The sequence below is a fragment of the Mauremys reevesii genome, linkage group 5, assembly GCF_016161935.1.
Source record: "Mauremys reevesii isolate NIE-2019 linkage group 5, ASM1616193v1, whole genome shotgun sequence".
NCBI classification, from domain to species: domain Eukaryota; kingdom Metazoa; phylum Chordata; order Testudines; family Geoemydidae; genus Mauremys; species Mauremys reevesii.
Window position 1 is genome coordinate 60,544,950 of NC_052627.1, and position 23,080 is coordinate 60,568,029.

The window sequence follows — 23,080 nt, forward strand, 5'->3', positions numbered from 1 at the left end:
AACAGTTTTTTCTCTCCTGCTGGTAATAGTTCACCTTAACTGATCACTCTCCTTACAGTGTGTATGGTAACACCCATTGTTTCATGTTCTCTTGTGTATATAATCTACCTACTGTATTTTCCACTACATGCATCCGATGAAGTGGGCTGTAGCCCATGAAAGCTTATGCTCAAATAAATTTGTTAGTCTCTCAGGTGCCACAAGGACTCCTGTTCTTTTTGCAGATACAGACTAACATGGCTGCTACTCTGAAACCTAATAGTATGTAAACTTTTCCTTCAAGTAATGTGTATATCTAATGGGAGGGTTTCATTGTTTTCAATTTGTTTTTTCTACCATATACCTTTAGAATTTTCCCCTTCATGCTTATTTTCCCATATACTCATTTCACAAGGTATTCAGATATCAATTAGTATTTCTCAATTATCACCAAGGTATCATCTGAGAGAATAAAATTAAGACAACAATTAACATTAATGTAACATTTAGATTGAGCTCAAGCACATACAGGTCAAGCAGTTCTAAATGAAGTGATAATTCAATAGTGTTCAGACAGTATTCATGTTAGGTAAAACTGGTCAGATTTATTGAAAAATTCTCCAATAGTGTTTGTATTTAAAAATTATATTAATGCTTTTATTTCATTATGATCTGTTAACACTGTTAGAGCAGCAATTGCAGGGTTGCCTATTTGCAATCTAGTCCATTTTAAAAAATAAGTTAAAGTAGTTTCAGGTTGTGACATATGACCAGAAAGGGTTAAACATCCTGCAAGATAAATTACTCAAATTCAACACTTAAGGTACATGTGGAAATAATGTTTCTGTTTTTGTGCATTTACATATATGGGTATCGGTCAACAATGTAATCAACAGTCCCTGTCTATGCTGTATTCTGGTAACTCAGATATCAAAAGAACATCCTAGCATTTAAATGAACTGTAAACACGGGATATCACTGTATTCATCTCTCTTTGAAATGTATAGCAAATCACCTGTGAATGGTGGAGGAACAGGCAATTGCCTTATGTTAATTTGTATAACTAAGTACCTCGGATGAACCTACTTCAAAGTCGTCCTAATTACATATTGTTCCCTGAGAGACTCCGCCATGTCAAAGAAGGCTTGAAATTGTATAAAAGATCCTTGGGTCCCAATCCCTTTTATCTCAGTTCTGTTTAAACTTCATCAGGGGAAGTTTGAGTCGCAAGATTGAGGTCTCAGTTCAGCTGGAAACACCCTGAATATGATATTGGACATTGGACTATAACCTATGGACTAAATTTTAAAACAACTCTTTGCAACTCCAAAGCTCACCATCTCTGCTATAGCGAGGAGTCCTTGTGGCACCTTAGAGATTAACAAATTTATTTGAGCATAAGCTTTCGTGGGTTCTAGCCCACGAAAAGCTTATGCCCAAATAAATTACTTAGGCCTGGTCTACACTAAGGGTGGGGGGCGAACTAGGGTACGCAAGTTCAGCTACACGAATAGCGTAGCTGAACTCGAAGTACCCTAGTTCGACTGACTTACCCGTCCAGACGCGGCGGGGTCGAACTCCGCGGCTCCAAGGTCGACTCCGCCACCGCCATTCGCGGTGGTGGAGTTCCGGAGTCGACCGGAGCGCGTGGAGAGTTCGAACTATCGCGTCTTGATTAGATGCGATAGTTCGAACTCCGAGAAGTCGAACTCACCGCGTTGACCCGGACGGTGAGTATAGACCTACCCTTAGTCTCTAAGGTGCCACAAGGACTCCTTGTTGTTTTTGCTGATATAGCCTAAGACGGCTACCACTCTGAAACCCATCTCTGCTATGTATCTGAACCTCAAGAATTGGACTCATGTCTGTATGTATACTGATCTTTTAACCTATACTCACTCTTTTCTAATACATTTTAGTTTAGTTAATAAGAATTGGCTATAAGCATGTATTTGGGTAAGATCTGGAATATTCATTAATCTGGAAGTTAATGTGTCCAATCTTTTGGGATTGGTAGAACCTTTTATTTTATATGATGAATAAGATTTTCATTAATCTTAATCATATTTGACTTGGGTAACTAGGTGGAGGCCTGAAGCTGGGTTACTTTAAGGGAACTGTGGTTTGGACTTCTGAGTGACCATAAGGTGTAACAGATCCTGTTTAGTACTGACTTGGTAAATCTAAGTATTAAAATAGCCAACAGCTATGGGGTTGTCTGCCCCATTCTTTGCAGTTCACCCTAATTGAGAGAGACCTTGGCTGGCTCCCCTGGTAATCCGGTCACACAGGTATTTTATCTGTCCAGGAGTCACTAAGTTTCTTTCTCTCTCTCTCTCTTCTTTTCATTCACTGTTAAAGTGAAAGACCCCCCAAAAACAAGAGGGGGAAAATGAGTAATTATAAACAATATGCTGCCAAATGTAAACAAAATGGAAAAACCCCTCAAATAGTTTATCCTAATTTCTCTTTTCAGGTGATACCTAGAATAGGGAGGAGGTACATTCACATTTCAGACAGAGGCTTGATTTTTACATTGACTGTCTAATTCCTTTTTGGGGTAAGATAAGTAAAATTTTAAAATATGGACTTGGGTATATCTATAGAAAATTTAATACTCCTTTTTATTTTGTTGCATGTTTCCAACTTACTCTGTACAGTTTCCATGGTGGATGCCATTGAGGCTTGGGCATTGTTGGAGCTTTCTTTGCAATCAACGCAGAATTTTTGTTCCCGCCTGCTTCCATCAGAGCCTATAAATTGAACAGAAGGTTACGATTACATTCTATGACAAACACTCTCCACTCAACTCTGGAGTTTCTTGCACCCCTTTCAAAGCCTTGAGGATGCTCTCTCCTCTCAAGGCCTCACATTTTGTTCAGCCTCTTTCCATCAAGATGACTGCATAGGATGATGCATGGAGCTAACTGCAGAATCTGAACCCAACTAGGTAAAAGATTACATCATCAATATTAGAAGTGTTATGTATTATAAGAATCTCACCATGGACAAACCAGGAGGCTGTGCACGCTCCGGAATCCCGGCATGTCTGTAAATATCACCCACACCAGCAGCAGTACGATTTGCCTCTAACCTGGATAGAGAAAAAAGTTCTGAACAATGAATAAGAAGCACTTTAAAATAGTAAGGGAAGACTGAAAAAATTGGGTTTGTTTAGTCTGGAGAAGAGAAGACTGAGAGGGGACATGATAACAGTTTTCAAGTACACAAAAGGTTGTTACAAGGAGGAGGGAGAAAAATGTTGTTCTTAACCTCCGAGGATAGGGTAAGAAGCAACGGGCTTAAATTGCAGCAAGGACTGTTTAGTTTGGATATTAGGAAAAACTTCCTAACTGTTAGGGTGGTTAAGCACTGGAATAAATTGTCTAGGGAGGTTGTGGAATCTCCATCATTGGGGATTTTTAAGAGCAGGTTGGACAAACACCTGAAGGAGTGGTCTAGATAATAATTAGTCCTGCCTTGAGTGCAGAGGACTGGACTAGATGACCTCTCTCGAGGTCCTTTCCAGTTCTATGTTTCTACTCTATTCTAATATGCCTTACTCAAAAGTTAAATTAAAATCTGTAAAGCATTCAAAATATTTTTATTGAAGAATCTTCTTTTCTTTGCAGATCTCTGCTCAGCTTGGACTTGCCATACATCTAACATCTGGTTTGAAGCCAGTTGAGAGAATTACAATGTGGATTCTTACAAACTGGTGATGAGAAGAGGAACAACGATAGCATAAGGGGTTTTGCAAGGCAGGAGTGGAAGTCGCATAAAGAGGCCCCAAACATTATTTTGCACAAGACCTGCACTGTTTCCCCCCCAAAAACCAATGCTGACAGAGTAATCTGACACCAGGAGGCACTACTGTAATAAACATTAGCCATTATCTCCTAAGTTCCAGTTTCAGAGATTTCATTCCATGCCAGAGAACAAGAGATCCAAAATAATTTCCCCAGCTCTAGCTATCTGGTGCTAGTTCATAGTGCAGCCACCAGCCAGCCAATTTTCTTATTTAGTGTCAGTAATGAAATTAAGGTAAATGATCACTTGGAATCTACAACATTAAAAAAAAGGTTTTTTAAAGGGAAATGTGATGGAAAAGCAAAAAAAATTGTCAGGAAGACTCATAAGGCCAGTGTAGAACCTAAAACAACCTTTTTTTAAAAAAAAAACAACAACATGTTCTTTCCTCTGGTACTGTGTGGGAAAAAAACTACAAACTAACAGCCAAAACCGGTGATATACATAGTGCTGTCAAACAAAGTAAACAGACTGAATTAACAGGGAAATTCCACACACCCTTCCACCCACCCTTTCTGTTGTATTAATCTCAGATATTACTTTTGTAGGCCTTGCTAGAGCTCTAGGCAGTGTGAACCAAATGCTGTGAACTCGAGTAAGCTTGGCAAAATAACAACACACTAGATATTGGCTAACCAAGTAAGCACATTCCTGACTGAAGAGTATGGTACAAGAACACCCAGAGTTCTCAAGTAGCTACATAAACACATTCTTAAGAGATGGTACAGGAACACACTGATCGCTCGTAAGATAAGGATGGGAGGACAGAATAATGGAAAAGGATGTTTAATTCGAACTAGCAGATACAAGGGTAAGGGTGGTAACTAACCATGTTGGGAGTGTAATAATATAACTTGTTGTCAACGAACAAAAGGAGAAGTCATAGGAAGGGCACCTTTGTCCAGCTTAGGGGACAGCAGAGACTCCAGCTGCTATCTGAGCCGGTCCATTTTCACAGGCATACATGCGTTAGTGTACCTGTAGCTCCTATGGGGTCTAGGACCATGCTTCATAGACAATAAACTCGCTGAGCACCTTCAGTACTGAACTGAGCTTGTGGTCTATCTTATGAGTAACATCAAGGTCTGCTGAATTAGCAGGCTGCATTCTCTGCTGATGCTAACAACACTAGAACTCCACAAATAGAAGCATGAAGCCAGTGGTGCACAAACTTTTCCAGTCATGCCCCTCCTTTACCATTAACAGAATCTGTCCACGCTCCCCTCCATTACTGGACAGCCAAGGCTTCCTCAGCAGCTGAACTTGGGAGGAAGGCAGAGCTGGAGGCGGAACTGGGGATAGGGGAGCCGGGGACAGAGGTGGAGCTGGTCTGGGAGCGAAGAGGGAAGGAGGGCAGACTGCAGGCAGAGCAGGGGGTGGAGTGGGATTGGAAGCGTGGTGCTCCCACCCCGTCCCCTGGTGGGGCTGGAGCCGGCCCCAGTGTGCTCTTCCCTGGAATGTTCCACTGCAACCCCCTGGGGGCACATCCCAGTTTGGGGACCACGGCACTAAGCACTTGTAACAGTCAAGCAGCCCCACCCCCCGGATAGTGTTACCATAACAACAACATTCCAGCCTTCAGCACTTAACAACTTTTACCAACAATAGGTTAAAAAAAAAAAACTCCAGGAAGGTGTGATTTTGAGTGGAAAGTATCCCTTTAAAGATATACTAACTGTGAAGCCCAGGTCTGACTATCACATGCTTTGATTGCTGGAAGGTAGATCGAAAGTTATCAAGTATTTCTGTACAGCATATCAAGAAAGAAGTTGTCCTTATGAACAATTAAGTCCAATGAAAAGTTAATAGATACCAGCAATGAAAAACAGAACTATTTTGCTTGAGGTAGGGTATCCTACATTGTTATTAGCTATTGTGTGGAAGTTCAATAATGTGTGAAGACAAACAATAAAACTGTAAATAAGATTATTATTTACACTCAACAAATACTATGATTAGAGATGTACAGGACAGAGAATATATAAATGATTGTGAATCTGCATGGGAACTGGGGCCAAAAGAGAGAGAAATTACAAATCAGACATAGAATCATGTATATTAAAAGAACAACACTGCTTACAGCGCTGGATTAAAACTCATAGATTGCAGAAAAAGAGGGCATTTTGACAGATATGTAATCAATTACTTCAAGCAAAAAAAAATTAGGTCAGAGTTAAGACCAAAAGACTGCCTTCTACATTAGTGTTTTCCCAACCAGCATAATATTAATAATAATCAATCATCATCATCATCTTGAGAACACTGTACTTTTCTCAAAAACCCACAAGCATCGAAAAGCTTGGCCATTCCAAGTAAAGGTTTTGCTTAGGAAAAAACTAAATATATGGAAATGCAGTTACAGTCATCCACATTCTTCCTCACACTGCTAATTCGGGATTCTGTGATAACTTTACTCTTCCATCCAAACAAATTAATCTAACCACCACAAAAAATTAAAATTCTTCATCTTAAGAAAGCTATTTGGTGGAAGGCTAAGAACACTATAATCTGATTGCTATGTGCGACACTACTGGAGCAAAATTAAGATTGCTTGGGTGACATTAATTTTTGCATGAGCATATTTTCTAGTGATTTGGTGTTTAATTGCAAAATGCAATCTTAATTTGTAATTTCCAAGCTAATGTTAGTATTTTTATTTATTGATTTAAAAAGAAAAGTAGATCATTTGAGGGTGTTTTTGTCTGAAGAAAGATTATTTCATCATTAAATCCAAATTATGTTTTTTACCTTGGTTATAAAAAAAAAAGTCTCAAAATAATTTAGCAGTACCTAGACTGAGAAGGAGGAAGTGCCACAGCTAAGGACTGAGCAGCTGATTCACTGGGCATTCTCTGGATCTTAGTGTCTGCTGTCAGAGCCACACCTTGTAAAAGAAAGTATACAAAAAGCACAAATTAATCTGGTCAGAGATCCATTAGTAATTTTGCATCTGAACTGTTACATGTAACTGAATATTTTGGTAACAAAGAAATCTTTGTCGTTCATTGACATGGCTGACAGATAAGAATATCACAAAGCTAAATAAAATAAGGTTATTGTTAATTTTGGTCCAAATCCTTTGCATGGTGACAACACTGTACAGGGGCACATACAGGCAGTGGAAATGGTTCTATTACAAGAGACAAGGAATACCTACACAGAGACAGTGTGCACACTCCTTCCTCTAGACACTGTGGAACAGAGAACCCAGCATGGGTGGAGACTGTTTCTGGATAAGTTGCAGAAGAGACAACCAGAAAACCCATGACTTTCTAAACCCACTTGCTGATACTGTAGCAGTATGTAGGAGCTATGAAAGCATCAGCCTCCATAAATTGCAATATTAGGGGTTGGGAGTGAGATTCTGTCCCTTTCCTTTAAGGCATACCTGTTCAAAATGCTTTTACTTTGCTTTTGCACAAGGCTAGAGAATCTGTTCCACCTCTCCTAACCAACGTTTTAAGTAATGGACACTAGCATTCAGATTAAATTCATTTTTTTCCATACCAAAATAACAGTTTCAACTTCTCCTACAGCATATACTTTGATAATGAAACTACACTTTTCCAATTCTATTAATAGTAAAGATGGTCCACTTTCTGAAACATTCCATTTAAACTGTAAAAATGTATGGGGTATGATACCACAGACTTTTTCAAACAAAACTCCCACTACTCAAGTCAATGTAGTTGAGGCCTCCTGTAAATACCCAAAGTAGAATATATTTTAGAGCTACTGCCCATCTATTTTTCCACAACTTTCTTCGAATATAGCCAGTCAGAAGAGTTTCCATTAACACCCAAATGAGAAGATTCTTATTAAAATTTATCAATATAATTCACAGTTGAAGCTAAACCTATCCGATGACTGTCTAGATCATCAGCATAAACTCTGAATTTCCTGATTTTTTTAAAATAGTTTTTATATGATTTGTGTGTGAAAAATAGATATTTTTATATAAAATTTTACTCACCAGGACCAGGTGGATATGGATGTGTACCTGTTATCAAATATTCAAGTTCTTGTCCTAAATAACAGAATATTGTTCTTAATTATTGCTTTTTTGTTGTAAACACGAAAATAAAGCGATCAATTACAAAAATCATAGCATGTCAGCAACCAGCAAAAATGGCAGTTGCATCTAAGTTATAACACTGCAGTACCTGAGTGCTCCTTATTTCCCTTTGTTTCTTTTACTCTCCACTGTGTTAGTAAGATATCTGGTATAGATCAGAAAAGCACCATTCTTTGAAATGCTGATGCTACTGCTTACTACCAACAATGACTTTGCTTTAGAAACACTCTAGTCCCTCACAAAAAACTAAAAAGAGTATATTTTTATACAAATAAGGATGCATTAGAGAAGCTCAGCCAGCAAGAAAAAGGATTTTGTTACCCAACAAATGAATGTTCCACATGGAATGTATGAGAATGTTAGAGACGCGCTTATCAAGTTATTAAGCTAAGACAATGAAATGTACATGAAATTGGAGAAGGAAAAAAAGGAAGGCAAATACAAGTCCTTTCAACTTCTCCTCTTAAGTCAGTCCTCATCATGCCAGCCTCTCTCACTACCTGTAACTCTCTCAGAAGGTAAACATCTCAATTACAGTATGAAGATGTGAGACACTCTTGAGAAAAGAGCACTTGCACTTCCTGGTACAAGTGCTGGAGGAACCAACTAGGGGCAGAGCTCTTCTTGACCTGATACTCACAAACAAGGAAGAATTAGTAGGGGAAGCAAAAGTGGATGGGAACCTGGGAGGCAGTGACCATGAGATGGTCAAGTTCAGGATCCTGACACAAGGAAGAAAGGAGAGCAGCAGAATATGGACCCTGGACTTCAGAAAAGCAGACTTTGACTCCCTCAGGGAACTGATGGGCAGGATCCCCTGGGAGAATAACATGAGGGGAGAAAGGAGTCCAGAAGAGCTGGCTGTATTTTAAAGAATTCTTATTGAGGTTGCAGGAGCAAACTATCCCAGTGTGTAGAAATAATAGTAAATATGGCAGGCGACCAGCTTGGCTTAACAGTGAAATCCTTGCTGATCTTAAACACAAAAAAGCAACTTACAAGAAGTTCAAGATTGGACAAATGACCAGGGAGGAGTATAAAAATATTGCTTGGGCACGCAGGAGTGAAATCAGGAAGGCCAAATCACACTTGGAGTTGCAGCTAACAAGAGATGTTAAGAGTAACAAGAAGAGTTTCTTCGGGTATGTTACAAGGTGGTGGTCCAGGAAAGTGTGGGCCCCTTACTAAATGCAGGAGGCAACCTAGTGACAGACACATGCACTGCTACAGACTAGGGACTGAATGGCTAGGCAGCAGTTCTGCAGAAAAGGACCTAGAGGTTACAGTGGACGAGAAGCTGGATATGAGTCAACAGTGTGCCCTTGTTGCCAAGAAGGCTAATGGCATTTTGGGCTGTATAAGTAGGGGTATTGTCAGCAGATCGAGGGACGTGATCATTCCCCTCTATTCAACATTGGTGAGGCCTCATCTGGAGTACTGTGTCCAGTTTTGGGCCCCACACTACAAGAAGGATGTGGAAAAATTGGAAAGAGTCCAGCAGAGGACAACAAAATTGATTAGGAGGCTGGAGCACATGACTTATGAGGAGAGGCTGAGGGAACTGGGATTGTTTAGTCTGCAGAAGAGAAGAATGAGGGGAGATTTGATAGCTGCTTTCAACTAGATGAAAGGGGATTCCAAAGAGGATGGATCTAGACTGTTCTCAGAGGTAGCAGATGACAGAACAAGGAGTAATGGTCTCAAGTTGCAGTGGGGGAGGTTGAGGTTGGGTATTAGGAAAAACCTTTTTCACTAGAAGGGTGGTGAAGCACTGGAATGGGTTTACCTAGGGAGGTGGTAGAGTCTTCTTCCTTAGAGGTTTTTAAGGTCAGGCTTGACAAAGACCTGGTTGGGATGATTTAGTTGGGGATTGGTCCTGCTTTGAGCAGGGGGTTGGACTAGATGACCTCCTGAGGTCCCTTCCAACCTTGATATTCTATGATTCTATGAACATATCACAGTAGAAGGAATCAACCAGAAGTTAAAAAAAAATCTCAAGGTACATGTCATGTGCCACTAGAAGAGTTTTAATAGAAAGGGAAAAGGGATTCCTCCTTCAATGAATAATTCATACTTAAATGTAGGTATAAAAAATAAAGCAAAAATACCCTATATGTCTAAAGGCAGTTGAAAAAGTTCTATATCACTCTTAACTCTATATCACACATTTCACACATTCTTTACCACCACCATTTGAACCTTATTATTTGTATAACATTATACCACACATTATATTCTGATAAACACCTTTCCTGTTCCGAACAGTTTACGTTGTATGGGCATATGCCAGTAGAATACAAGACAATTAAAAATAGATGTTTTCCTTACAAATATTTTCCTTAGGCTATATCATAGCGATCTTGAAATTTAATTTCAGTTACAAATAATGGTACACTAACCTTGATTTGCAGGATACAGTTTGTGTCCATAGAGATCCCCTGTATTTGGAGAATCCTTTTCTCTAAAATTTTCCTTCAGAATAGGCATATGCAGCACAGAACCATAATCTGTGCGAAGCTTGATTGACATCTTTAATTTGTGGCTGTTTATGAAAACAACAATATATATTAAATCTTGATCTTCTAATATACTATTCATTTTAAAATGTTTATTTTTTAAATATTTTTAAATATTAGCTATGCTAATATTTTCCTTTCACTATCACCAGATAGTGTATGTTCAGACTCTTGGGCAAAACTATCAGACTTGTTTGACAATTAAAGCTATTCAGAAATTTTCCAATGAAACTCTTTTGTCAAAATGTCTTACAAAAGTGAACCAGATTCGACTACCTTTTGCAGAATCACAGGCAGGATTCTTACGGAAACCTCCCTGGTTCCTCACCAGCTCACCTGGCAGCTGCTGGGGACCCTGAGCTTCCACGGTCTGAAGCTCCATGGCAGTTGCGCCACGCAGGTTGCCCCAGACCAGGCAATCCCAGGTTTATAGGGTCAAAAACTCCACAGCAGCCCCACCGTGGAAAGGCTGTCAAAGTCCTTGTCACAGAGCTGAGAGCTACACAGCCCTATAAGCTCCAGACCTAGCCAGGATGGCTCTCGGAACATTGGCTTCTGGTTCCACAGCAGGAAACCTGTAAGCCCTGGGAGCTTCAGCTTGAGCCAGGATTTCCAGGCTCCCTGCTATGGAGCCTGGAGGTCCTGGTATGGGCTTCCACACACTGTCGATCTGGGGGCCCCACCATGAAGACTGCCCTGAGACCAGGAATCCCAGGGCTTCCAGACTCTCAGGCTAGCTGGCTAAGAGTCTGGAAGCCCTGATGTCACTGGCCCAACGACACTCTTCATGGTGAGCAGCCCCAGAGCTGCAGACCCTGGGAGCCCCAGCAGCTGCTGACTGAAAATGATATTTTTGTCAGTTTCAGCACTACTAAATGTCAATTTCAGACAGCAGCTGCCTGTCCCCAGAATCATATTTTGTTTTAGAAACACCATGTGTAGGTGTTTCCAAAACTAATTTTTTAGAGGAATTTTGAGTTTATAATGATGAAATCTGAATAGGACCAAATTCAAAATTTTTAAAATGAAACCAAACTTGAAGTGAACTGGAAATCCTGAGTTTCAGCCAGTGCTAGAAACAGTCGCAAAGGAGTGCCTGCATCACATTAACGTTTTTAGACATACCATTATTTTATGATAGCTGTTCTTACCTTACATCATCTAATGGTATAGGCTTTGCATTATCAGCCACAAACATATCATGGGTTCTCTTCAAGGATCTGAACACTAATGTGTGCACAGAGTGTTTCTGCACTTCCTGCAGAGAAGATACATTTAATTATACACATGGCAATAATTGAATGAAAAACCTGAAAATGGCAATGGAAATTAAAGTAGTGATTCTTGCCTTCTGTATGTAAGAAATGGACTTTAGTTTGCTAAAGAACAGTTGTGCTTGAGTGCTAAAAACTATAATTTGATGTGAGAGAGTTTCATCTCCCTCATCTCCAAACTTAAATCAATACTTAACTACATCTCCCTTTCATGGGATACTGTGATGATCAAAAATAGCAGGCCAAAACTTTGATCAACATTCTGTGTTTCCAACTATAGGCACATATGTGAATTTAATGAAGACACAAACAAAAAAGCTTTCCACTCATGCTTGCCAGCTCCAATTTTATAAGTCGCCAACAAAGCAAGTGAGTCAGAGAGCAGGACACTCTATAAATTTGATTTTATTGCCTAAATAAACAAGCACAAGAAAAAAAAGATTTATAACGTGCCATGTACATTATGTCACCTTTGGGTAAGTGTCTGATCAGAAAACTGTACAGTTGTGCTATTCTGGGCTCAAACTCAGTAGCACTTGTTTTCATTTAATTAATCAAATTGTTTTGTTTTTAAAAGAAAAGGTCTAGAACACCATTGAGCTGTGAACAAGAACTCATAGGCAGATTAACGAAACTTTAATGGTAATTCTAATATCACATGTTAGTTTTTCTACCACAACTGTATTAGCATTTTCTCTTCCCAGAAGACCCAGGAAGACGGCCATGAGTTAGACAGGCATCAAGTTTCAAAAACATTAGGAATGTCTGAGTGACTTGCTTAGTGCCATCTACACTATATCTCTCTTTCATAAACACTTCAGAAATGTGTGTTTTATAAGTGCTATGTAAACAACTGGCAACTAAAGCATATACACCTCTACCCCAATATAGCATGGTCCTCAGGAGACAAAAAATCTCACCGTGTTATAGGTGAGACCGCGATATATCAGAGTAGGGAGAGGAACCGCTCTCCGCCCCAGCTCACCTCCGCTCTGCCTCCTCCCTGAGCGTGCCGCCGCCGCTCCGCCTCTCCCTCCCTCCCTTCCAGGCTTGCCACACCAATCAGTTGTTTGGCCCAGCAAGCCTGGGGCGGGGGGGGAGGGTTGGGGAAGAGAAGAGAAGGCAGAGCAGAGGTGATCTGGGGTGGGTGGGCCCCAGGGAGGGCAGGAGCAAGTAAGAGGCAGGTGCAGAGGAACCGCTTACAGTAGCAAGAATTCAGATATAACACGGTAAAGCAGCCCCATCCCCCGGAGCGCTGCTTTACCACGTTATATCTGAATTTGCGCTATATCGGACCGCATTATATCTGGGTAGAGGTGTATTAGTTTCTTTTACTAGTGGGAATTGAATCCATACTAAAAACAGAAACAAAAATTACAACAGATGTTAGAGTAACTATAGTCCAAGGAGAGGAACATGGACTGAGAGTCAGGAAACTATAGTTCTATTCCTGGTTCACTCGCTGACCGGATGTTTAGCTTGGGACAAATTACAATCCTTCGCATGTACCCCACCTGTAAAATGGGAACTGACAGTACTGCTCACCTTGAATAATGGGCTCAGTTCTCATCCCCTAACATCAAAAAATATAGAGGTAGGAGCCAGAGATGGATGGCCAGAATTGATTAAAAGCATGTAGAAATTGCAAAGTCTAGGACCATCTAGTTTAGAAGCACAATATACTGACAAAAAAAATTATAGATAGGCAAAGTACGAAAAATGTTTCTTGAGAATTTATTAGAGTGTGACTTAAGGACGTTACTTCCTATATTTTGACATGTGATGTTGACAATTGGTTTTTAACTATTATCACGCTTTAATTTTTTGAATCAACATCTACTGTCATTAAATAATTATTGTCCAACGCTCCACCCACAATTTCCTGGAACTGTGAAAATGCAAATGGATAAAAATAGGAATGAAATACAAATGAAAATGGAGATTATCTGTCAAAATGATAAAAGAAAAATCTAATTCTGCCAAGCCTAAATATCACTCTACAACATGATTAACCAGATAATCTGCTGGTCTGATCCAGTACTGCAATTCCTATGTTTGCTGATAATGATTCTTGTTTTTGTAAAGTACTTTGACATCTATGGCAGCTAATACTTATTATCTGATGATGTGACCTAAGTGAAGCGAGTTGCTTTCTGTCCAGTTTCACCTGCAAGACCTGCATATAAACGCCACAGCATAATCTTAATTACTTGGCCTCTGTTGACATTATCAGTGGGTTTGACAAGGACCAGAGAGACCGGCAGAGTCGGGTTTAAGGCTGACAGGGCGGCCCAGGGGTGCTCGCATTGCTGCCAAGGGGCGGCGACACCTTCCTCGAGAACGGGAACGTTTTCTGCTGTAACTCGCCAGCGACCAGCGGCCTCCGAGGCACCTTCGCTTCGTGCAGACGCTGCCCTGGGGCGAGGGACAAACCCCACCGACCCCCCGAGTGGGACTCAACCCACTCACCCCCTCGCTCGTTACCGTACGCACCACAAGGGCGACCGGCAGCTTCCCCAGAGCCCGGTTCACCCGGGGCCGCCAGTGCTGCGCGAGGCTGGCGGCGGGCGGGTTCGGTCCCACGGGGGGTGCGGAGACCCAGCCCTGCCCCCACGCCTGGGCCTGCAGCTCAGCTCATCCCCCCGGGGCACAAACCCCAGCACCGGGCATACCGGAAACGGGGGCAAGGGGCTAATCGCAGCGTCAGGGGCAATGAGAGGCCGGAATCCCCGCCCCGGTTTTCCGGGCCGGGCGCTCCTCGCTTCGGCAGCGGGGCGGGGGGCGCTGGGGGTTCGGGGGCCCGAGAGCCCCACCCACAGGGGCGGGGCGAGGCCGCTCTCTCACCTCCACCATGGTGCCCGCTGCGCCCAGCAAGAGACGGGCCGCGCACCCGCAGCCCGTTCCGCTATGGAGACACGTCCGGTGCCTGTCCCGCTGACCCGGAACTGACGTGCTGAGAAAGACGCATGCGCCGAAGATGGCGAAATGGTCTCGCTGAGCGGGCGGGGCGCGCGGCAGCGGGAGGCGCGGCTCTTGCCCGGCGGGGCGGTGGCGGATCGCGCTGCTGGCGGAGCTGCGGGTTCGATTCCTTCCAGCCCCCTCGCCCGCGTGGTGCCCTGAGCAGGGTGTCAGGCTCCGTCTCCGACGCCGCTACACGTGCAGCGGCGCGCACGGCAAGGGGCGCCGCGAAGGGATGAGGCGTTTCTAGCCCACAGCAAACTACCCACGCAGCTAGGGGCGTGGTTTAGGGCCCCTGATTTCGTGTGAGCCTGATCAGCGCCCCTTGCGGCGACACAGCGCTCCCCGCACGTGCTGGGGGCGAGCCCGCGGCAGACTCCGGAGCCTGCAGCTAGGACGGTAGCGCTGCCGGGAGAGGCCTCTGCCGTTCCACGCCCCCGAGCCACTGGGCGAGCGAACCTCCCCGGCCAGCCGGGCTGGACGGGGCTCGTTTGAACGGAACGACGCCAGCTCCCGCGAGCTCTAGCCAGTTGAAATGCGCCCCCCGAGCCTGTATTAGGAGAGCTTGAGCGATGCTTTGCAAACGTGTTGATGGTTTTTACAGACTACTGCAAAACAGGCTGAGAGGCAGCTTTCATTTAATAAAGGATCAGAGCTTGACCCTCCCTACTCCAGCTCCACTTGCCATGGAGTAAGACCACACACACTTTCTTTTACCCCATGGCATGAAAATTTAAAGCGCACACACTTTGAGTCTAGCCTCAACTTTTCAGCCAGATGGTAAAATAAAGTGTAATAAACAACTGCAAAAATCTGTTCAGAAGATACACATAAGGCGGCCAGGGGGGAGGCAAGTGGGGCAATTTGCCCCAGGCCCTATAGCGGCCCCCATGAGAATGTAGTATTTTATAGTATTGCAACTTTTTTTTTATGGAAGGGGCCCCTGAAATTGCTTTGCCCCAGGCCCACTGAATCCTTTGGGTGGCCCTGGGTACACACTTAGGCAACTTTAGTTTAATAGCCGCTGCAACATGTTTTAGCCAGGCTACGTTGTGTCATTTCCACTCAGTCTTGGGGATTACTTGATAAATATATATAACCATGTGGCGGCACAGATGTTTTGTATAAACAATGTTGGGTGGAGCAATTAACCATCGAAACATAGCAACTGCAATTACAGCTACTGAACGGAAGAGTGCAACAGTTAGCTTTCTAAAAGATACACTGTATTTCACTGAGCAGCTGTAATAAAGATCAGAATGCTGAAAGGCATGTTAACAATTCCAAAATGAGAAATGTCTGTGGAGTATTGGTTTCTGAATTTAGGTTTGATTTTATAAAACTTCATCCAACTTTCTAAGTTTATTGTAGAATGCAGAGAAATATTTTAGGAGAGTTTTTCTAATGAATAGGAGTTGTAATATATTAAACTTTATGTATGAAACAAGCCAAAGTAATGTGGACAGGGAGAAGTGTTTTTAATCCCTGGATCACAATAAGAAATTTGTAAAGGAAAACTGCATTGTTATGTGATACTATATTCATTACACCTAATAACAGTAAGTATCAGGAAGTATCCGTGTTAGTCTGTATCCACAAAAACAATAAGGAGTGGCACTTTAAAGACTAACAGATTTATTTGATCATAAGCTTTTGTGGGTAAAAAACCCACTTGTCATCTCCATGCATCTGAAGAAGTGAGGTTTTTTTACCCACAAAAGCTTATGCCCAAATAAATCTGTTAGTCTTTAAGGTGCCACCAGACTCCTTGTTGTTCTAATAACACTAAATCTTTTTTTAAAGGAAGTCTTTATTTGAACTCATAGAGTATTTGTTTTTCTCCAAAGAATCCGTATAAACCACAAAAAAGATGTTAGCTATGGCCATATGTGGGGGGGAAGATTGTCCTGTTAATAGCCAGGTATTACTATTATTATTCATTCATATAGCACCGTAGTCATGCTCGACACTTTACAAGTAAATAAAAAGATAAGCCCCCTACCCTGAGGAATTTACAATCTCAGTTGCCAAAATCCTCAGGAATTGAAATTCCTGCTATAAGAAGGTTCCTCTGCATGGTGGCACTCCAGGGAAAATATGTATCTATTGACCATGTACGGGCTTTGGAGACCAGAGTGGCTGAACTGGAGGAGCTGAGGGAGACTGAGAGGTACATAGATGAGACTTTCCAGCAAACAGTAGAACAGTCCCACCCCTGGTCTGACAGCCTCTGTGCTGTTGAGGAGGATGAAAGTCCCAGGGAAGGAGAGCATCTAATGAGCAGAGGGAAACAATCTCATAGTTGTGACCCTCCTTCCAGATGATGTTGTGGTATCCTCTCACAGTGAGCATATCTCTCCGGAGGAGGGAACTCCAGCTATTAGAAAGAGACAGGTATTAGTAGTGGACAATTTGATCATTAGAAACATAGATAACTGGCTTTGTGATGACAGGAAGAACTACATGGTGACTTGCCTGCCTGATGCGAAGGTTGCAGATCTCTCGAGACTTATGTGTAATGCTGGGGAGAAGCCGGTGGTCATGGTACATGTAGGTACCAATGACATAGGGAAGGATAGGAGAGAGGTCCTGAAGGCCAAATTTAGGCTGCTAGGTAAGAGATGGAGCCCAAGACCTCCATGGTAGCATTCTCTGAGATGCTCCCAGTGCCACATACAGGGCAGGGCCAGTTAGACAGAGTCTCAATGTGTGGATGAGACGATAGCGTAGGGAGGAGGGGGTTAGATTTATTAGGAACTGGGGAAACTTTTGGGAAAGGAGGAGCCTATACAGGAAGGATGGGCTCCTCCTAAACCAAAATGGAACCAGATTGCTAACACTTAACATTAAAAAGGTCATCGAGCAATTTTTAAACAAAGGGCTGGGGGAAAGCTGACAGATGCAAAGGAGCACATGGTTCAGACATCCCTTAGGGGAGGCAATAGAGAATCTCTATGTCCTAGTGAGGATGAGAGGATGGAAAATGATAAAATGCAATCCGGGTCTGATCAGAAACAGTCAAATAAAATAGAGTCCCATTCAATCACATTGTGTAATGGCAGACAGCTAAAAGGGGACAAGTTTTTAAAATACTTATATACCAATGCTAGAAGTCTTAATAATAAAATGGGTGAACTAGAGTGCCTCATATTTAAATGAGGATATTGGTATAATAGGCATCACAGAAACTTGGTGGAATGAGGATAATCAATACCAGGGTACAAAATATATTGGAAGGACAGAACAGGTTATGCTGGTGGGGGAGTGGCATTATATGTGAAAGAAAGCATAGAATCAAACAACGTAAAAATTGTAAATTAATCAAACTGTACCATAGAATCTCTCTGGATAGAAATTCCATGCTCTAATAATAAGAATACAGCGTTAGGGATATACAGGTCTGTCGCATCTTACGCTCATTTAACATGCGCAATTTCAGCTTTATGTGGTTGGCAAAAAAAAAAAGAGAAAAATAACAATTTAAATACTGTTTCTGTAGTGTGGGAGATTCTGCCCGCCATTCAACTCAATGTAATTTTGACTATATGCGGTTTTCGCTTTATGCGCTAACCGCAGGACGGAACCCCCGCATAAGATGAGACAGACTTGTATTACCTGACCAGGATGGTGATAGTCACTGTGAAATGCTCAGGGAGATTAGAGAGGCTATTAAAATAAAAAAACCTCAATAATAATAATGGGGGATTTCAGTTACCCCCATATAAACTGGTACATGTCACCTCAGGACGGGATGCAGAGATAAAGTTTCTTGACACCTTGAATGACTGCTTCTTGGAGCAGCTGGTCCTGGAACGCACCAGAAGAGAGGCAATTCTTGATTTAGTCCTAAGTGGAGCTCAGGATCTGGTCAAAGAGGTGAATATAGCTGGACCACTTGGTAATAGTGACCATAATATAATTAAATTTAATATCCCCGTGGCAAGAAAAACACCACAGTGGCCCAACACTGTAGCATTTAATTTCAGAAAGAGGAACTACACAAAAATGAGGAGGTTAGTTAAACAAAAATTAAAGGGTACAGAGCCAAAAGTGAAATCTCTGCAGGATGTGGGGAAACTTTTTAAACACACCATAATAGAGGCTCAACTTAAAAGTATACCCCAAATTAAAAAAACATAGTAAGAGAACCAAAAAAGAGTCATTGTGGTTAAACAACAAAGTAAAAGAAGCAGTGAGAGGCAAAAGGGCAACCTTTAAAAAGTCGAAGTTAAATCCTAGTGAGGAAAATAGAAAGGAGCATAAACACTGGCAAATGAAGTGTAAAAATACAATTAGGAAGGCCAAAAAAGAATTTGAGGAACAGTTAGCCAAAGTCTCAAAAAGTAATAGCAATTTTTTTTAAGTACATCAGAAGCAGCAAGCCTGCTAAACAACCAGTGGGGCCACTGGACGATTGAGGTGCTAAAGGAGCACTCAAGGACGATAAGGCCATTGCAGAGAAACAAAATAAATTCTTTGCATCGGTCTTCACAGCTGAGGATGTGAGGCAGATTCCTAAACCTGAGCCATTCTTTTTAGGTGACAGATCTGAGGAATTGTCCCAGATTGAGGTATCATCAATGGAGGTTTTGGAAAAAATTGATAAATTAAACAGTGATAAACTCAAATGTGAAATTGTAGAACTACTAATTGTAGTCTGTAACCTATCATTTAAATCAGCTTCTGTACCAGATGACTGGAGGATAACTAATGTGACTCCAATTATTAAAAAGGGCTCCAGAGGTGATCCCAGCAATTACAGGCCTGTAAGCCTGACTTCAGTACTGGGTAAACTGGTTGAAACTATAATAAAGAATAATATTGTCAGACATATAGATGAACATAAATTGTTGAGGAATAGTCAGCATGGTTTTAGTAAAGGGAAATCACCAATCTACTAGAATTCTTTGAGGGGGTCAACAAGCATGTGGACCAAGGGGATCCAGTGGCTATAGTGTACTTAGATTTTCAGAAAGCCTTTGATAAGGTCCGTCACCCTTGGCTGTTATGCAAAGTAAGCTGCCACGGGATAAGAGGGAAGCTGCTCTCATGGACTGGTAACTGGCTAAAAGATAAGAAACAAAGGGCAAGTATAAATGGTCAGTTTTTAGAATGGAGAGAGGTAAATAGTGATGTCCCCCAGGGGTCTGTTCTATTCAACATGTTCATAAATGATCTGGAAAAGGAGGTAAACAGGTGGCAAAATTTGCAGATGATACAAAATTACTAAAGATAGTTAAGACCCAGGCAGACTGTGAAGAGCTACAAAGGGGTCTCTCAAAACTGGGTGACTGGGCAACAAAATGGCAGATGACATTTAATGTTGATAAATGCAAAGTAATGCATATTGGAAAGCATAATCCCAACTATACTTATGACGGGGTTTAAACTGGTTGTTACCACTCAAGCAGGAGATCTTGGAGTCATTGTGGATATGTTGTTATGTTTATATTCTAGTTCTGTGAATTGAGTATCCACTCAATGTGCAGCGGCAGTCAAAAAAACAAACAAAATGCTGGGAATAATTAAGAAAGAGATAGATAATAGGACAGAAAATATCATGTTGCCTCTATATAAATCCATGGTACTCCCACATCTTGAATACTGTGTGCAGATGTGGTCACCCCATCTCAAAAAAGATATATTGGAATTGGAAAAGGTTCAGAAAAGGGCAACAAAAATGTTTAGGGATATGGAACAGCTTCTGTATGAGGAGAGATTAATAAGACTGGGACTTTCCAGCTTGGAAAAGAGATGGCTAAGGGGGGATATGATTGAGGTCTATAAAATCATGACTGTTGTAGAGAAAATAGATAAGGAAATGTTGTTTACTACTTGACCTGTTCTGTTCATTCCCTCTGGGATACCTGGCACTGGCCGCTATTGGAAGATAGGATACTGGGCTAGATGGACCTTTGGTCTGACCCAGCAGGGCTGTTCTTATGTTCTTATGACCCCTGAAGTACAATGCAAACATTGTGACAAAGGTGCACATTTCCAAAACGTCAAAGTTTGTCCCTGAAGCTTTAAAAGACCAAAGGCCAAATTCACATCTCCGGTAATTTCATTTGTTCCAGAAAATTTACACTAAGGATGAATTAGGTCCCAGATCTTCACAAAAAAAATCGGTTCAGCGATAATTATTATAGGCCAGTGTCTTGACTATAATATGCAGGAATCTGTTTTATTTTCTGCAAACCACTTACAACTGGAATTTTGGACATTCTAACCAAAGGAGAAATATTTGTTAATCATTATTTAGAACAAGTTATAATCATTTGCACACATTTTGCAGTGCTGTTTGCAAGACTGATGTAAACAGTTAAGAGTGTCTCACAAATTTATCTTTAAGAACGTAGTTGCTCCCAAGGTAAGGTAACAACATTATATTTAGTTTGAGTCTCATTTACAAGAAACCTTTGGAACAAATATTTGCTACCGGTAAGAACAACAATTTGAGGGGATGAGAGATTAGTATCTGCCTACACTATTGTTTTCATAGTCAATATATTCTTACAACACTATTTGTTTAAAAAAGACATTTCTAAATCAGTTGCTAAGCAACAGCGGTCTTTTTTTCAAATTTAATTCTGTAAATACTATGGCTTATCTGTGGCCTAAGAAAGTCCTGTTGCCTCCCACATCTAGTCTTATGCCAAGAACAGATTTATCTTTGATATGAGAGTCACTAATTCAATGCCCTTGACTTGTCTGACTTCCTGGGCTGGTTTAAAGGGCATTGTACCGTTGATCAGGCAAGCCAACAGAACAACTACTGCAGCTACTGAAGGAAGTATCCATTCATTTTTTAAACTCTAATGGTAAATAATCTTTTTGTGTTATATATGACATAGTGGAAGTAGAGATCCTGATACACCATGGAGTTTACTATTTTGTCATCACAAATACTTGGCATGGCAAACTTGCGACAATACCATTACACCTGTAATTCAGGAGAAGTTTCTATCCCTTGAAGTCATGAAGATTAAGGAGGGGGAGACATGAAAAATAAAGTGTTAACAAACTTTTCCTTGTTGGGGGCTCTGAAAAAGTGTGTTTTCAGTATTTCTAGTAACTATAGTGTCGTCCCCATTGTACGGCAGCGTATGCAATTTGAAACCACAAAATATCATGTACATTGTCAAAAATTGTTAATTTGTTGTGCTTTCCTGGTAAATCTCTAGAAAAACAAAACAAGTACATCAGGATATGCTATATTTTGATAACTGTACAAGGGAAGCCAGACAGGCCAACTGAACATACTAGGATGGGGTAGGTCAAAGACTGAATTCAACCAGGAAGAGCAATGAAGCCACATGGGGAAATTTTCTGTGGCTCTCACACCAATGCCCTATCCAGGACAGGGTCAGCAGGGACTGGATCCTGTCCTCAAAACTGCATGTTTCTTGATCTATGGGAATGAATTAAATTTTATTTAATCTTTATAAAAAGCACATTATAAGTACCAAGTATTTAAGAATGTATTATCATTTTCAAAAGAAGACCGAAAGTGGAAGACAATTAAAAACTTGTAAATTTATTAGCAACTTTAATTATGAGGAAGGATTGCCTAGGGGTTAGGACTTTAAGCTTGGACTCATGAAACCCAGTTTCCATTCCCCGCTTCACCGCAGGTTTGTATGTGACTGTGAGCAAGTTTCTTAGGCCCAGATCCTCAAAAGTATTTATGCCCCTAACTCCCATTAATTTAAATTTGAGATATGAGCCTAAATACCTTTGAGAATATGAGCCTTAGCCTCTCTATGCCACAGTTCCCCATCTGTAAAATTGATATAATAGTACTTCCCTTTCTCAGAGCAGTGTTGTGAGAATAAATACATTAAAGATTGTAAAGTGCTCAAATACTTTGGTAATGGTGGCCATATAAGTACCTAGGATAGATTTTAGGTGATGCCTTTTAGTAGTATCCAATCAAGTAAAATCAGTACAATAGAATATTGTAGTCCTATTGCTAATTTTTGGCTTCTGCACATTCTTTCAACACACGTTAATATGAAATGTGAGTGGTACAAAATGTAACAGTGATATGGATGTCAATGGACAAGGGATGAAATTCAATGGAACAGCACCTGCTTTAGGCCAGGTCTGCCTTTAGTCCAGGATGTTTAATAATAAGCCCACAGTCAGGTTAAACTGCTCTCATATTTTCTGTGTCTACAGGAATTTTGATAATGGTACATATGCAGAAAAAGAGTCTAAGACATGCAGCTTTATCGGTTCCCCTCCTTGTTTTTCACTAAAACTCCCACCTAATGAAAGTGTGTCTTTACAGCGGAACTTATGTTGATCCCCAAAACTATTTTGGATTGAATACAAATATCTGTCAACATAGAATGAAAATGTCCTTTTTATAATGTTTCTTAGTTTTTGTTCTGTTTGTTTTATAAATGTCCATTTCCTGGACAGCTCCCTTATTATTACAGGAAAATACTCTGCATTTCATTTAT

General features: G+C 41.2%; 1 protein-coding gene across 2 annotated transcripts in view; it reads right to left on the reverse strand.

Moving 5' to 3' along the window:
- PLRG1 (pleiotropic regulator 1) overlaps positions 1–14,893 on the reverse strand; it is a 29,450-nt gene extending 14,557 nt beyond the window's left edge. Inside the window, exons 1-7 of one of the 2 annotated variants that reach the window (XM_039541629.1) lie at positions 14,499–14,893; positions 11,532–11,638; positions 10,264–10,406; positions 7,763–7,816; positions 6,580–6,673; positions 2,983–3,073; positions 2,631–2,732 (exon numbers count right to left, since the gene is read on the reverse strand). In XM_039541629.1, the coding sequence (XP_039397563.1) occupies positions 2,631–2,732; positions 2,983–3,073; positions 6,580–6,673; positions 7,763–7,816; positions 10,264–10,406; positions 11,532–11,638; positions 14,499–14,507 (600 nt within the window). In that variant the 5' untranslated portion in view covers positions 14,508–14,893. Of the gene's footprint in view, positions 1–2,630; positions 2,733–2,982; positions 3,074–6,579; positions 6,674–7,762; positions 7,817–10,263; positions 10,407–11,531; positions 11,639–14,326; positions 14,346–14,498 lie in introns of those variants that run through there. The other variant, XM_039541630.1, reaches the window with a different exon arrangement.
- Positions 14,894–23,080: the final 8,187 nt, after the last annotated feature.